At 47.1% G+C, this 17,203-nt stretch overlaps 1 protein-coding gene across 1 annotated transcript; it reads right to left on the bottom strand.

Moving 5' to 3' along the window:
* Nucleotides 1–15,899: 15,899 nt before the first annotated feature.
* On the bottom strand, nucleotides 15,900–16,603 carry LOC123135015 (uncharacterized). Its single transcript, XM_044554148.1, has one exon. It carries the CDS (start codon nucleotides 16,599–16,601, stop codon nucleotides 16,143–16,145), a length of 459 nt encoding a protein of 152 aa, XP_044410083.1. The 5' UTR covers nucleotides 16,602–16,603; the 3' UTR covers nucleotides 15,900–16,142.
* Between the last annotated feature and the right edge of the window lie 600 nt (nucleotides 16,604–17,203).

The raw sequence follows: 17,203 nt of genomic DNA, 5'->3' as shown, positions 1-17,203 counted from the left end.
ACCCGGCCGGCCCTCGCCCCCGACTCCGGCGCCGACGCTCGCCCCCGACCCCGGCGCGCTCGCCCCCGACCCGTCGGCCCTCGCCTCCCTCCTCTCCCCTGCCGGCCGTCGTCGGGCCTGCCTCCTCGCCCCTGCACTCTATGTAAACCCCCCCTCTCCGCTAGGGTTCTTCGGTTATGTTAATTAATTAGGTTATCTATTTAGTTATGAATTTAGTAGGTTTCAAAATTAGCTGAATTTATATGCAAATTTGAACTAGACATGTGATATGTGCATATGTCATGTTTTGGACATGTCATGTTTGGAAAATGATCTGAGTGGCCTATGTTACGCCGGAATGTTGATTCATTTCCGTTCCGGTGAATTTCAGGCGCTCGATATGTCCATTTTTTAGCAAAGGTCATGCCGAAATTTCCCGTGAATAAAGGCATGATTTGTGCTACATAGTTGGCATATCGAGTGCTGACACATAGATTTCTTTTTATGTCATTTCTCATTTATTCATACTTTTAGAAATAAATGAGGCCACTTAATCATAGGAAACATAGGCATGCAACGTCTAGACCTCACGTCGTTCAAGAAGCTAGGGTTCGTCCTCGATGATATGGAAGGATGGAACTTCTAGTGATTTATGATGCCGATGATGATGATATGTGTCAGTTGAACTTGTATACTTTTTGTAGCGATGAAACTTTGTGATCGTCCACGGTCCCTGCCGAACTTGCGTAACGCTACTTTGTTAGTTTGCGTACGATGACCTGCGTACCTCTAGTTAATTAATTTGCATATTGTATGTGTTGCATCTAGTTGCTAACCCTTTCTTTTTCGGTGTTGCTCTAGTATATTTTGTTGCATATATATGATTGTACATCCTCTTCATGAACATGCATCTCTAACAGGTACCTAGTTTCTTGATGGCGAGATGGAAATGCTATGTCGTGTACAAAGGGAAGGTTCCGGGGGTGTACAACGAGTGGCATGAGTGTCAGGCGCAAGTGAATGGGTTCACGGGCGCCAGCCATAAAGGCTTCAAAAGCAGACAAGAAGGAGAAGCTAGTTACTTGAGGTTCACGCTAGCGCGAGAGAGGACTCGTAACCGCCACCTCATGTACTGCATAGTTCCGCTCTCACTCATAGTGATAGCACTTCTTGCGTATACCTTTGTTTAGATGGATGACGTTGTTGTAGTTGCAAGTATTCGAGACTTGCATGTATCGCTATTTTCGAGATGATGACAAGATATCACTTTGTGTTGGATGATGATTATGATGAGACTATTTGTATATACATGCTATGATTACATTTGTGGTCTCGCAGGCATTTGTATGTGTATCATGATGACATTTCTATGTGCTAAAGATTCTTCTACAAAGCCTGTTCAAATACAAAACAAATATGCCAAAAAAACTACTTAAATTAGCAGTAGCGTGTATAAAAGTTAGCAGCAGCGCCACAGTAGCAGTAGCGCGTCCAGCCAAAGAGCTCTAGCGCTACTAGCAGTAGCGAGCTTCACCTAACCGCGCTGCTACTACACTTGTGTAGCAGTAGCGTGGGTGCGCACGCGCTACTGCTATGAGTTAGCTGTAGCGCCTTATTAGTAGCGCGAGTACCCGCACTACTGACACATCTAAAACCCGCGCTGCTGCTAGCCTTTTCCCTAGTAGTGTAAGCATAGCACAAGATCGTGTAGTTCATTTTGCTAGAGCTTTTCTAATGTCAAGTATCTTTTCCTTAGACCATGAGATCGTGTAACTCCCGGATACCGTAGGAGTGCTTTGGGTGTACCAAACGTCACAAGTAACTGGGTGACTATAAAGGTGCACTACAGGTATCTCCGAAAGTGTCTGTTGGGTTGACACGGATCGAGACTGGGATTTGTCAATCCGTATGACGGAGAGGTATCTCTGGGCCCACTCAGTAATGCATCATCATAATGAGCTCAAAGTGACCAAGTGTTTGGTCACGGGATCATGCATTACGATACGAGTAAAGTGACTTGCCAGTAACGAGACTGAACGAGGTATTGGGATACCACGATCGAGTCTCGGGCAAGTAACGTACCGTTTGACAAAGGGAATTGTATACGGGGTTGATTGAATCCTCGACATCATGGTTCATCCGATGAGATCATCGAGGAGCATGTGGGAGCCAACATGGGTATCCAGATCCCGCTGTTGGTTATTGACCGGAGAGCCGTCTCGGTCATGTTTGCATGTCTCCCGAACCCGTAGGGTCTACACACTTAAGGTTCGATGACGCTAGGGTTATTAGGAAGACTTGTATGTGATTACCGAATGTTGTTCGGAGTCCCGGATGAGACCCCAGACGTCAGGAGGAGTTCCGGAATGGTCCGGAGGTGAAGATTTATATATGGGAAGTTGTCATACGGTCACCGAAAAGTTTCGGGGGCATATCGGTACTGTACCGGGGCCACCGGAGGGGTTCCTGGGGTCCACCGGGAGGGGCCACCCCTCTCGGAGGGCCTCATGGGCCGTAGGGGGCTGGGAACCAGCCCCTAGAGGGCTGGGCGCCCCCCTCTTGGGCCCATGCGCCTAGGGTTGGGGGGAAACCCTAGTGGGGGCGCCCCCCTTGCTTGGGGGGCAAGCCCCCTCCCTTGGCCGCCGCCCCCCCTCTAGATCTCATCTAGAGGGGGCCGGCCCCCTTCCCCCTTCCCCTATAAATAGAGGGGCGAGGGGAGGGCTGCACACAACATCCAAGGCGCAGCCCCTCCCCTCCCCAACACCTCTCCTCCTCCGTTAAGTGCTTGGCGAAGCCCTGTCGGAGTACTGCCTCTCCACCATCACCACGCCGTCGTGCTGCTGCTGGAGCCTTCTTCCTCAACCTCTCCTTCCCCCTTGCTGGATCAAGAAGGAGTAGACGTCGTCCGCTCCATACATGTGTTGAACGCGGAGGTGCTGTCCATTCGGCACTTGGTCATCGGTGATTTGGATCACGGCGAGTACGACTCCATCATCCCCGTTCTCTTGAACGCTTCCGCACGCGATCTACAAGTGGTATGTAGATGCATCTCTCTCCTATCACTCGTTGCTTAGATGAACTCATAGATGGATCCTGGTGAAACCGTAGGAAAATTTTTAATTTTCTGCAACGTTCCCCAACAAAGGGAAGGTATAGAGATAGTAGCTTTTGAGCAAGTTTTTCACTATATCCATCGATCCCCTCTTAATAGTGCGGGATCCCTATACTCAAGAACAAACCATAAATGAAGTCAACATCTTGTATCTCCATTCTTGAGTTATATGCTTTTGTCCCTAGTCATGATCCATGCACACGGTCTTTGGAACATAATCCTGAGATATACTTGATAAACATGATTAGTCCCGAGCATATGTGTTGTCATCAACATCAAAATATGATTAAGGGCATGATTGCACTTTCAATCTCCCCCTTTTTGGTAGTTGATGACAACTCATATGCATACTCATAATAGTAATCGGAAGTATTTGTTGTGGAGCTCAATAACCATAATAAGAATGAGTATCGAGCGAGCTCCCCCTCAAAGTGATACCATAGACACTACTAAAACAAAATGATGAGGGCTCCCCCTCAAACTGATGCCTCCAGTATAACATACGATAATCAAGAGTTAAACTTCATATAGATTCACCAAATCTCAGATTCAACAAACTCATAACATAGTTCAACAAACTCATAACACAGGTTCAGTACAGGCTAAAACACAACCATAACAATAGGTTTGATTACATAATGAGCTAGAATAACATGCATATGGAGCCTACTCCCCCTTTGGCATCAAGTATCCAAAGAAAAGAACTAGGGGGAATGACATAACAGCATTAGAGATCCTCCTCCTCATCATCATCATCATCATGAACACCACTGCCACCAGCCTCGTCGAAGAAATCAGCCCACTCAGGACCGGAGGGAAAACCAAAATCAGAAGGGGGGTCTGCAGGAAGACGCTCATCGTCACTCACATCATATATGCCTGAGTCTCTCAGATGAGCCTTCAGAGCGTTCTTGGAAGTGACCATGCGAGTGACCACATCGTGGTGTTGGGAGCAATGGTAGGTGAACATCTTCATCATGGCTGAATGAGCCTTCCCAAGAAAACGAGCAATGCGCCCAAAGGGGGCAGCACTGGAAGAAGGATGGGTAGCGTGAGAAGGAAAACTAGTGGCAGTGCGACTAGCAGTAGCGGGAGGAGGAGGAACATGGTCAGCCGCCATGTGAGCTGGAATGACCCATCTCTCATGTATATGAGTGCGTGCAATGGGAAAGGGAGCTACACTCTCGATAAATGCCTGAATAAAGGTGCATGAGGAAAAGCCCGCTTGTGCTGGAAGCTAGCAAGGCGGATCTCATGCCATAGAAAGTGTGGAACATTTATCTTCCCTTTAGGAGATGTGAAGAGGCGATGCATGAGATCAATGCAGTAGCTGCTGCAGGAGCCCTTGTCACCCATCTTGGGATAAATGGTGCGGATGACACACTGATAAATGATGTTGAATGGAAAACGCCAAATGGAGACTTGATTTAGACCCTTTTGTTTTTCATTGGTAGACAAAGATGATATGGGTCTAAGGAGATCCGCACAGACCGCAATGCCGTAAAAGATGTTGGGGTCATCCTTGTGGATTTTGAACCCAGTGTTGGGAAATCCAAGTGCAGTGACAAACTGAGCATAAGATGCTGTGAGTGCAGTGTCAGAGGTCATCCATGTGACAGTGTTATCAGGAGCAAAGTAACATGTGGCATAGAACTGATGGATGGCAGCGTGGTTAAAATCGTGTTGAAAAGCGAATGGAGCAGCTAGATTTGACGACTCAATGAGCTCAATGGCTCCCGGATATTTCTCCGGATGAGTGCGAATGTGCTCAAGATCAATGCAAACATGAAGTGACAAGCCTTTAAGGATGACAATCGTGGTGAAGATGTCGGCTTGGACATTTGTGCGAAAGCGACTATCCTGAGAATCCATAACAACAGTAAATTGATCTACATCACGATGCAATTTAAGATATGAAGATTTGGGAACCTCATTCAAACGCTTAAAATGACGGCCTAGTGATAGTGGAGGCTCAATTGAGATGTGACGGGCATCACCGTTGGGTTGCACCGGAGGAGGAGGAGGTTGAAAGGTTGGACGACGAGTGCCTGGCTTGGGTGTAGCGACGCGGACGCCAACCATCGGGGACGGATCCACCTCTTCAAGCTCATCCTCAAAGTCCGACCCCTCCGAAGAGGAATCACTGAACGAGCTAGGAGGACGAGCGGCACGTTTCCGAGGGCGATCTTCCTCATGGGAGTCGTCGGAGCCACCACGACGAGACGGACGAGCCGGCCCTCTGGCGACTTGCTTGCGAGCGGAGTGCTTGGACCGAGGCATCATGACCTAGGAGATAAGAAAAGCACATATCAACACCCCTCCATAGATCAGGGTGAAGGCATGAGGGAGGGGGGGGGAGGTTGTGCCCTACCTTGAAAGGAAGAACACGGAGGAGCCGACCGGCGAGCTGGAGTAGGGGGTCGACGGGCTGGACGAGAAGAGAAACCCCAGGCTGGACGGGCTGGACGGCGAGCCGCAGATCCGCGGCGGAGAGAAGCCCCGGCGAGGGGCACGGCGGCGGGCGGCCGCGGTGAGTGGTCGCTCGGCAGGAATGGCGGCGATGGTGGGGAAAGTAGTGGATAGGATGTGGTTAGTTTAGAAACCCTACGGCACAGTTTATATAGTGGCCAGTAAAAACGTCCGGACGTCCAGAGCCTACGGACGACCGGAGTCCAATATGGGCCGGACGTCCGGGAGAGTACGGACGACCGGAGTCGGGACCAACAGAAGGCAGAGGATGACATAGATGATTCTACGGACGACCGACGGCTTCGGACGACCGGACAGATTGTAACATAAAGTTTTTGACGGACGTCCGGAGTCTTACGGACGTCCGGATTTTCGGTGCCACGGCCAACTTAAGGGAACCAGAGTGGATTTTACGGACGTCCGGAGAGGCCGGACGACCGGTCGATGGTAATCAGAGAAGAATATACGGACGTCTGGATGCTTACGGACGACCGGCAGTGAAATACCACACGGACGTCCGGAACCTACGGACGTCCGACGCCAGAAGTTTTGGCAGGAGGCAAGAATGCAAGTGCTGATCATGATGAGGAGAAGGCAATTTTTCGTCCACAGTAAAACTTATTTATGTAGTAACTCATACCCTACCTTACTCAATCATAGCCATATACTACACGTGGTGGCTAATGCCACAATGTCTGAGTAGACATGACATGACACGGAACGACTTGAACTTTGAGTGCATAGTCACTACTCCATCATGTTAAAGCACCATAGGTCTAGACCCATGGATACTTTGAGAGTGTTGGTTCTTTTATGCATTGAGTAGGGCGAGAACATTCATGAATTGAATGTCTCCCCCTAAGTATATGCCTACATCATGACAAGACATTAGATTCATGCATGAATGGGTACTAGATTTCACATAATGTTGTCAAGCTCCAAGATACCAAGTTCACACCTAAGTCGACAGAACCTTGCTTCATCTAAAGGTTTGGTGAAGATATCTGCTAGTTGAAAATCTGTACCAATGTGATCAATGTGAATATCACCCTTTTCAACATGATCTCTCAAGAAATGATACCTAATATCAATGTGTTTGGTGCGGAGATGATCTTTGGGGTTCTCAGCAATATTGATGGCACTTTCATTATCACACAGAAGAGGCACATTTCTATAGGTGATACCGTAATCCTTCAAAGTTTGCCTCATCCATAACAACTGAGTTGCACAACTAGCGGCAGCAATGTATTCAGCTTCTGTGGTAGAGAGAGCAATACAATTTTGTTTCTTCGAGGACCAACTCACCAGGGATCGTCCAAGAAACTGTCATGCACCGGATGTGGACTTACGATCCACTTTGTCTCCAGCCCAATCCGCATCTGTGTACCCAATGAGATCAAACTTAGCATCCTTGGGGTACCAGAGGCCCAACTTTGGGGTGTGAACAAGGTATCTAAGAATATGCTTAACCGCCTTATGATGACTTTCCATAGGGAAAGCTTGAAATCTAGCACACATGCATACACTGAACATGATGTCTGGTCTAGATGCACAAAGATAAAGCAATGAACCAATCATAGAGCGGTAAGTAGATGGGTCGAAAGGAGTACCGTTTGTGTCTTCAGTGAGAGTAATTTTGGTTGGCATGGGTGTCTTGCATGGACTAGCGTCATACATACCAAACTTTTCTAGAATATCCTTGAGGTACTTTGCTTGAGATAAGAAAATTCCTTCTTGAAATTGTTGAATTTGAAATCCCAGAAAGAACTTCAAATCCGTATTGAGTGACATTTCAAAATTCTTGGTCATTGAATCCGCAAACTTCTTGCACAAATGAATGTTAGGAGAACCAAAAATGATGTCATCTACATAGATTTGGCATAGAATCAAATCACCCTTTTCCCTCTTAGTAAAAAGAGTGGGATCGATCACCCCTCTCACAAAACCATCATTGAGTACAAACTTCTTCAAATGATCATACCAAGCACGAGGTGCTTGTTTGAGGCCATACAAAGCCTTATGAAGTTTATACACATAGTCTTTGTGAAAGGGATCAACGAACCCGGGTGGTTGTGACACATATACTTCTTCTTGTAGAGGACCGTTAAGGAAAGCACTCTTCACATCCATTTGATGTAATGTAAAACCATTGAAAGCGGCAGAAGCAAGTAAAATGCGAATGGATTTAAGACGGGCAACGGGGCAAAGGTCTCACCAAAGTCCAAACCTTCAACTTGTGAGTACCCTTGTGCCACTAACCTTGCCTTGTTGCGGATGATTACACCATTTTCATCTTGCTTGTTCTTGAAAATCCATTTTGTTCCAATGACGTTGTGCTCGGTGGATGGCCTCTTGACTAGTGACCACACTTGGTTGCGTTCAAAACTGTTCAACTCTTCTTGCATAGCAACAAGCCAATCATTGTCCATCAATGCCTCTTATACCTTGAGTGGCTCAATACTAGACACAAACAAGAAGTGAGCACAAAAGTTTGTCAAATGTTTACGAGTGACTCTACCTTCCGAGATGCCGGTGAGGATTTTGTCAACATCAACACGACCGGACACTCGAGGCATGATGGAGGTGAGGGTTTCACGAGGTCCAACTTCATGTCCATCATCCACATCTTCAACATATGGATCATTCACGTGTGGAGGAAGATCTTCTTGTTCATGTTGCATTTGTTGAGGTTCGTCATCCATGATTGGACTTTCTTGTTCTTGCTCTTGATGATGATCTTGTTCTTGATGATTATCATTAAGAGAGACTTGATCAACCTCTTCAACTTGGGCTAAGGGTATCGGTTGAACACTAGGAACTTGTGTTGGTATGAATGTTGAAGTAGTTTGATGATGTGTGAGACCTCCATCTTCTTCTTCATCATCATGAGGTTCTTGTTCCATAGGAAGAAGTGCACCAACACCCATGTTCAAAATGTCTTGAGACGAATCTTCTTCACCTACATCACTTAGATCAACTTGCTCCCCATGGGAGCCATTAAATTCATCAAACACCACGTCACAAGTTTTTACAACACATCCATTGGATTTGTTGTAGACTCTATAGGCGTGAGAGTTTGATCCATAACCAACAAATATACCCTCAATTGTTTTGGATTGAAATTTTCCTAACCGTTCTCTTTTGTTGAGAATGAAACATTTGCACCCAAATACACGAAAGTACTTGACATTTGGCTTGTTTCTAGTTAGAAGCTCATATGGAGTCTTTTCCAATATAGTGCGGAGGAAGAGTCTGTTTGATGCATGGCACGCGGCATTGACAGTTTCAGCCCAAAAACTATGTGGTGACTTGTATTCATCCAACATGGACCTTGCCAACTCTACAAGTGTATGGTTCTTCCGTTCGGCTACACCATTTTGCTGAGGAGTGTATGGAGCTGAATATTGATGCTCAATCCCTTCATCACTAAGAAATTCTTCCAAAGTATAGTTCTTGAACTCAGAGCCATTGTCACTCCTTATTGCTCGGATTTCTTTGTCAAACTTGTGTTGAGCTTGCTTGGCAAAATCAATGAAGGTGATCTTCGTTTCGTCCTTGGACTTGAGGAAGAACACCCATGTATATCTTGAGTAATCACCAACAATGACAAGCCCATACTTTTTCCCACCAAGACTATCCCATGAAGGAGGCCCAAAAAGATCCACATGAAGGAGCTCTAGGGGCCTTGAAGTAGATACTATGTTCTTGGGTGGGTGCTTCGATTGATGTTGCTTCCCGGCTATGCATGCACTACACACACGATCTTTCTCAAAAGAGACATTGGTTAGTCCAAGGATGTGATTCCCCTTTAAGAGATCTTGAAGATTTCTCATGCCGACATGGGCTAGCCGGCGATGCCATAGCCACCCCTTGTCAGCCTTAGCCATTAGACAAGTTGCATGGATTGTGCTCTCTTTCGAGAAATCAACCGTGTAAAGGTTGCCATCCAACTCTCCAACAAAGGCCACTTCGAGAGTATCTCTCTTAAAGACTTTCACATCCGTTAGTCCAAAGAGTGTATCATAACCAACAGAAGCCAATTGGTGAACAGAAAGCAAGTGGTATTTAAGGGATTGGACAAGCATAACATTTGCAAGAGACATGTCGTTGGTGATAGCCACCTTACCCAACCCGAGTACCTGTCCTTTTGAACCTCCACCAAACATAATGCTCATGAATGGTTGAATAGATTCCATGAAATCGTAGAGCAATTTGCTATCTCCGGTCATATGATTTGTACATCCACTATCAATCACCCATTTCACTCCACCGGAGAAGCTTACCTACACACAATTAAGACTTGGTTAGAGGCACCCATTTTTCAATGGGACCTCTCAAGTTAGTTACAAGGGTCTTGGGACCCAAATAGCATAGAACCGGAATGCATTTCGAGGACCAACAAATTTTGCAAAGACTTCTCCATCCTTAGTCTTACGAAGTACATAGGAAGGAGTCATGAACTCTTTAGGCTTGTTGAGAGTGGGCATGCCCCTTGTGGCCTTCCCACTCACAACCTTACCTTTCTCCTTGTGCCCTTCTCTTACAAAAGTTTTGTTTAGAGGAGTTGTGCACTTTTGGGAGGACGTCTTCTTCTTGCTTGTGCTAGGGTCAAACCCAAGTCCCTCTTTGGCAAACACCTCATTGTGTTGGCTCAAAATCTCATCAAGATTCTTTTTCCCTTGAGCACATATCATGAGACCTTTCTCAATTTGAGCCTTGAGAAAACGATTTTCCTCAAGAATAGATGCTAGATCACTACTAGAGTTAGTAGCACAAGCATCAACATTTATAATAGGGGAAGAGTAAGCCTTGGCTAAAGTTTAAAGATAAGTAAGTTTGAGCGTCTCAAAACTCTTTCTAAGAACGGCGAGCTCTCCTTCCTTAGTCTTGAGAGACACAGATAGAAGCTCACAATCCTTAGATAGAGAATCATGAGACTTCACAAGCTTGCTTTTATCATTCATTAACTCTCCACAAGAGTCAATAGCCTTTTTCAAGGAGGCAAGATCATTAGTGTGAACATCAATATTTGCACCAATTTTTAAGCATAGTTCATCATTTCGTGCTTCCTCATATTGGACTTTCCGCTCAAGGATTTCACACTTTTCCTTTTCCTCGGTGACGAGGGTTTTGAGTTCCTTAATGGTGATGGTGTGCTTACTCACCATCTCCATAAGCATACGAAACATAGTGAGTTTCTTTCCTTTGAGGGAGCACATGAACTTATTAAGTTTAGCAATCATAGGATCATCTAGATCATCATCCTCATAGCTATCCTCCACATCAAGGTACTCATCACTAGGAGTAGAAGGTGTGAAAAGGGGAGGATTTGATCGTGGAGTTACCTTGACCTTGTCAGAAGAGCTTTGGTCCTCTCCTTCTTCAACCATGGCCTTTGCCATTAGGCACTTGTGAGCGTTGCCCTTGTAATCTTTCATGTAGTTCTAGGTGACCACGTCACCACTCTTGTTTACTAACCTCAACGTGTTTTGAGAGTCTTGAGCAACTCCGGCAACACCACTAACATCATCCGGATCAGATTCTTCTTGAGCAACCATTGCCATTCCATCTCTCTTCTTGAGCTTGGAGTTCAAAGGATTTGGCAACTTCTTCTTGGGAAAGGTCTTGGGAAACCTTGGTTTATCTTCTCTCTTTTCATAAGGGCACTCGTTGGAGAAGTGACTGGTTTCTTCACAGCTGTAGCATTTTCTTACTTTCTTCTTTTGAAATCTTCCCTTGAATTTTCCGGCGCTAAACTTCTTCACAAAAAGAGCCATGTCTTCATACGAAGGGCCCTCGTTGGAGTCAATCTCATTACCATCTTCATCATCATCATCATCTTCTTCTTCTTCACTTTTCTCATCTTCACATACTTGCTTGGCCTTCAATGCAAGATTGATTTTTGATGATGGGGAACCATGCATGGCAAGATGTTTTGTGGCATTGGCCTTTGACTCTTCAAAAAGTTGGAAGGTGGATATGATGTCATCTGTAGTCATTTCCTTGAAGGTATGGTGTTGTCTTATGTCCCACACCATTTGATGATGATATGGAGCAAGAGCATGAAGCAACTTATCCACAAGAAACCTCTTAGTCATATTGAATCCATCTTGTGTCTTGTCACACTCACATGACTCAATATCCGCAGTGAGAGTCATTAGACGCTCAAGGAGTTGATTGGGGGTTTCACCTTTTTCCATACAAAAATTTTGCAATTGCCCCTTGGCAATTTCATATTGAGCACTCCGGAGGGTAGAAGTGCCAGTCCTAGATCGTATAATACTTTCCCATAGTTCCTTGGCACTTTTGATGTGTACGAAAGGTCTCCTTTGCTTTTCATCCATACCTCTCCTTATACACATGATTGCCGTGTCATTGAGGTTCTTGTCATATATTTCTCTTGGTGTGGGGTTCTTTGGATCAACCACATGATAGCCATACTCTATAATCTCCAGCATCTCGTCGTTTCCATGTCGAAGATGATCCCGCATAGCAACTTTCCACAAGGCAAAATCGGCAGTAGCAATAAGTAAAGGAGGTTTGCCTTGAGGATTATATCTTGGTTTCTCAACCTGAGGTCTTGCATAAAGCCAAGGAACACTAGCGTGTTCATTGCTAGGAGGTTGTTGACCAAGTGATGATGTAGGCATGGTTGGCCTCGGACCCACACCACTTGAGTGTGGTGCAAGCACCGCGGACAACGTGGCTAATCTCAGTTGGACCAAGGCCTCAAGAGAAGCATCATGCTCCTCTTTTTGCTTAGCAAGGGCCCGTTCTAGATCCTGAGACGTAAAGGACTTGACTTCAGAAGAAACCTCGCCTTTATCCTTAGGATCTACAACCAGGGGAGTCCCATCTGGGTTCATCTTGCTCTAGGGCGGTTAAGCCACAAGAATAGAGCACGAGGCTCTGATACCAATTGAAAGGATCGAGATGGACCTAGAGGGGGGGGGGGTGAATAGGTACAATTACAAATTTTAATTATTACGTGGCAATTTTTAGGCAATAATGCGGAATATGAAGATGGGCCTAACAATTGCACGTGAGCACAAAGTACTAAACAAATAACACAAACACATAAGTAGGCAAGCACAATATAATGTACGTAAGTGTAAAAAGACAAGTAACCACAAGTAGAGAGTTAAGGTTAGGAATAACCGCAACTCCGGGAGACGAGGATGTAAGCCGATGTTCACTTCCTTGGAGGGAAGCTAGTCACCGTTAGAGAGGTGGATGTTACCACGAAGGCACACCAACGCCACGAAGGCTCACCCTATTCTCCCTTTGAGACAACACCGCAGAGGTGTTTCTCGACCACTAGTGGTAGACCCTGGGGTGGTCTCCAAACCCTCACAAACTTTTCCGAGGGTAATCACAAAGTTCGATTCCTCTCCGAATGACTCCTACTGCCTAGGAGTCTCCAACCTCCAAGAGTAACAAGAACGATGGGGAAATGCTCAAAACTTGCTCAAGTCATGAATTCCTTTGGTGCAAAGAAGGGGAAGAAGTGGATCTATCACTTGATTGGAGAACTTCTCTCAAATGCTCCTAGAACACTTGGGAATCTAGGATTTAGTGTGGATGAATGAGAGAGAGAGAGTGAGGAGTGTTCTTGAGAGGCTCAAAGTGAATGGTCAACCTTATCCCGTGGAAGGGAAAGGTATATATATATAGGTGGTGGGAAGAAGTGACCGTTTGGGGTGCAGGATGGCCGGACGTCCAGAGAATGTCGGACGTCCGGAGGCCCAAATGGGTCCGGACATCCGGAGAACGTCGGACGTCCGGAGGCCCAAATGGGTCCGGACGTCCGACAGCCATCGGACGACCGATCGCTGTGAAAAGTGTGACCCACAACTCAGTGTACAGGATATGGACGTCCGAGCGGGGCCGGACATCCGTAAGAACGCTTCTGTTGTGAAAGTGTCGGACGTCCGGAGGGTTCCGGACATCCGTATAAATGTTTCTGTTGTGGAAGTGTCGGACGTCCGGAGGGTTCCGGACATCCGTATAAATGTTTCTGTTGTGGAAGTGTCGGGCGTCCGGAAGTGTCCGGACGTCCGGGCAATCAGGAAGGACCGGACGTCCATAGAACACCGAACGTCCGAAGGCAAGGTATAGAGTTAGTAGCTTTTGAGCAAGTTTTTCACTATATCCATCGATCCCCTCTTAATAGTGCGGGATCCCTATACTCAAGAACAAACCATAAATGAAGTCAACATCTTGTATCTCCATTCTTGAGTTATATGCTTTTTGTCCCTAGTCATGATCCATGCACACGGTCTTTGGAACATAATCCTGAGATATACTTGATAAACATGATTAGTCCCGAGCATATGTGTTGTCATCAACATCAAAACATGATTAAGGGCATGATTGCACTTTCAGTGCGCCGGACCATGGCGACTGCGGTGGATAGTGACCGTGGCGCCGTGTCCGACGTGACAAGCACGAAGTCATGGGCGAGCGACCCCGTCGGCGAACTAGTTGAAGTGCTCGTGCAAAGATAATGGACAGAGAAGGAGAAATGCAGTGCTCACGCCATGGCATCGTCAGTGTAGTAGGACGAGAGAGAGGAGCTGAGATGATCGACACCGGAAATGACTCCAGTGTAGTAGGACGAGAAAGAGGAGGCCGGGAGGAGGCCAAGATGATTGACCCCGTCGGTGGCAGAGAACAGAGGAGAAGAACCCCGTCAGTGTGCGCGCCATGGCGGCTTAATTGCAGTAGGATCATGGAGAGAAGGCCGAGATGAACGACGACGACGATGATGCTACCACAGCAAGACGCGAGAGAGGAGATCTAGAGAAACCACGCCGGCTAGAGGAATAATTAAGCAGTGTCTTAAATCACAGCACACATATCCATATGTACAACCATGAGAAATATGTAGATCTTCTCGTCTATGATCGTCGAGATAGGAAACTTGCAACATGAATGTTGCGCGGAACTGCGAGATTAGGCTGCTGGTCAAAGGAAATTTCAAACAATCGATCGTGCGCGATGAATTTGACAAAATTCATCCAAAACAGCTCCAAACGGGAACAAGAAATTGAGCATGTACGGTCGGCGAAACTGCAAACCGGTCGCCTGAATGGAACCGTAGCATTGATGTGCATCTTTTTCGTGTAGAGCTTACCCCGAATCGAAGCACCGTTGTGTAGGTTAGAGGGACATGGAAGAGAGGAGATTAGAGAGGAGCTTAATGGAGGTTGAAGAAGACACCACATAAACACCTCGCATCCCTCCCATATCCACTCTTGCAAGGGCCCGCTCGCTTGCGCTCGCCTCGACCTGGCTCGTAAGAAATTGCCGATCTGAGTGTTTCCAGCAAGCCAGACCTAGAGGTGCTTTAAGTTTCGTGCTATGCAGGCCCAACAATATATGCGGGCTACCAAACATGTTGAATCCTTCCCGCGCGGGCCTGGTCGAGGTGTATGCAGGCAACCAAACACGTCCCTTGTGAATCTTGTAACACACATGGTGGGGGTACAAAATCATGGCAAGTTAGTATGTTGTCATTTTGGAACGATGGTGTCCTACCCAATGTAGCATCTATTATCATTGTATTATCATTATAGATTGTAAACCTATATGATCAACATATCCCACATTTCCCCAAAAAAGCTCCACCTGGTTCATTTCCATTACAATTGTTATCAAACCATCACAAGTTGTTCTGTTTTCAGAGTGTCCAATCATACTCTTAGGGCCTATTCGGCAAACGCCCAACTCCTGATTTCTCTAAGTCAGCAGCCGAAGCTGCGCCAAACGGGCCAGCTCCGTGAAGTTAGCTTCCCAATTCTAAGACGGGTTGTAGTGCAAAAACGAGGAGCTGATGTTTTGGCGATCCTAGGAATTGCAAAATGAGGGGTTCACATTATTTACGAAGAGCTGCCACCACGAAGTGACAGAAAATGATACGTACCAGGGAAGAAAAGACCGAAGCAAGTACCTTTCCTTAATGGCGGACCTATGTGTATAGCTGAGGGGGCTATGCCCCCCCCCCCCAGCCCAACACAAATTCCTGAAGGAATTTTTTTAGGGGGGCATAATTAGAATAAAGTATTCTCATTAGTCCCTATTAACATGTATACTTTGCTTCTGGCCCCCCTGACATTGCATTCAAGCTCTGCCACTGCCTTTCCTTCCTACCATGCCAGAATCGAGCTCAACTTGTTAAACGGCTACCTTCCCAAGACCAGCGATCAGGGATCTGGGAGCTCTGTTGCCGAATGGTTCTTTTGAACCACGACTTTCGCCGGGAAGATGGAAACGAGATCAAGGAGCTGGATTTGAGGATTTCTGTGTTGGGCAGTTGTCGAAAAGGTACTTGGCATCATGAAACAATGTAAGCTTTATACATTAATGTAGCACAAATTCCCTACAAAGCAATTTGCATGATCTTGTTGCATACTACATAACATAGTTGAACCATGAACATCCATCACTCTATAAAATCATACTAAAATATATCACAGCACAAAGTCATGAACAAATAATGCTCGCCAGTTCTTTCTGTAAGCACTAAACCCAAACACCGGATGGGCCAGCAAAATCACTACGGGCCGAGCCGACCAACCCTCTAGGCCTCGGGCTTGAGGATGCCGTTGACGACGGACAGGCCGACGAGGACCCCGAGCGCCTCGGCGCCGGCGACCACGCCGGCCTGCACGAGCGCGTCGCCGGCGAGCCCCGCCTCGGCGGCCAGCTGCATGCCCTCCCCGGCGACCTCCTTCCCGGCCTCCGCCACCGCCTCCCCGCCGGCCTCCACGGCCTCCACCGCGGCCTCGCCCACCTCCCGCGCGGCCTCCTCCGCCCGCTCCAGCTTCTTCCGGATGCCGAAGAGCCCGATGCTGCCCGCGGCGTTCGCGGCCGGCGCCACCGCCGCCAACGACGACCCGGCACCCGCGGCGGACAGCAGGAGGAGCACGGCTGAGCGCCGGTCGGACCGCGTGGCGGAGGCGACGACGCTGCGCATGCGGCGCCGGGTGGCGGACGGGACCGCGTGGAGAGCGAGGCTGGAGGTAGCTGAGATGGCCATGGTCCGCGGTGAGGTGTGCGGGGATCGCGCGCGTCTGCTCGATCGGCTCAGGCGTGCGTGCGTGCGGTGAGGAGTGGTGGTGTGTGGCGCGGAGGAGGCTGCCCCTCCTCTCGTAGTCTGGCTGGGAGGATGTGGTGGTCTGGTGGACACCGGTGGTTTGGTTGCCTCTCGTCGCGCCAACGAGGAGGAGACATGTCCCACTCACACAACACCAGTGGCTCCCACCCGCTTGATTTATTTTCATTTTCATTTTTTCTTAGAAAAAAATGGAAAATATCTCCATTTTCGCTCATGTTACTAACACTTTTTAGGGAAAACTATTGCACTTTCTTTGTGACATTTTGGATATCATGGACACCGGTGGTTTTGGTTGCTCCTCGTGGCACCAACAAGGAGGAGACACGTCACTCACACCAGTGGCCCCGACTTGGTTAGGCCTTCTTTTTATTCATTTTTAAGCAAGAGGTCTCTATTTATTTTTATTTTCGTTTACTAATACTTTTACCAGAAAACTTTAGTAGTCTCTGGACGACTCTTTGGACCATAGGATATTTATAACATTATTTGAATCTAAAAATCCTATATAAAATTCTTTGGACTAC

This window comes from Triticum aestivum, chromosome 6B (assembly GCF_018294505.1).
Source record: "Triticum aestivum cultivar Chinese Spring chromosome 6B, IWGSC CS RefSeq v2.1, whole genome shotgun sequence".
Classification (NCBI taxonomy): domain Eukaryota; kingdom Viridiplantae; phylum Streptophyta; class Magnoliopsida; order Poales; family Poaceae; genus Triticum; species Triticum aestivum.
This window is presented reverse-complemented; position numbering and strand designations above follow the sequence as displayed.

Coding starts and splice junctions, on each gene's coding strand:
- LOC123135015 (XM_044554148.1), bottom strand. CDS start 16,601: ATGGCCATCTCAGCTACCTCCAGCCTCGCTCTCCACGCGGTCCCGTCC.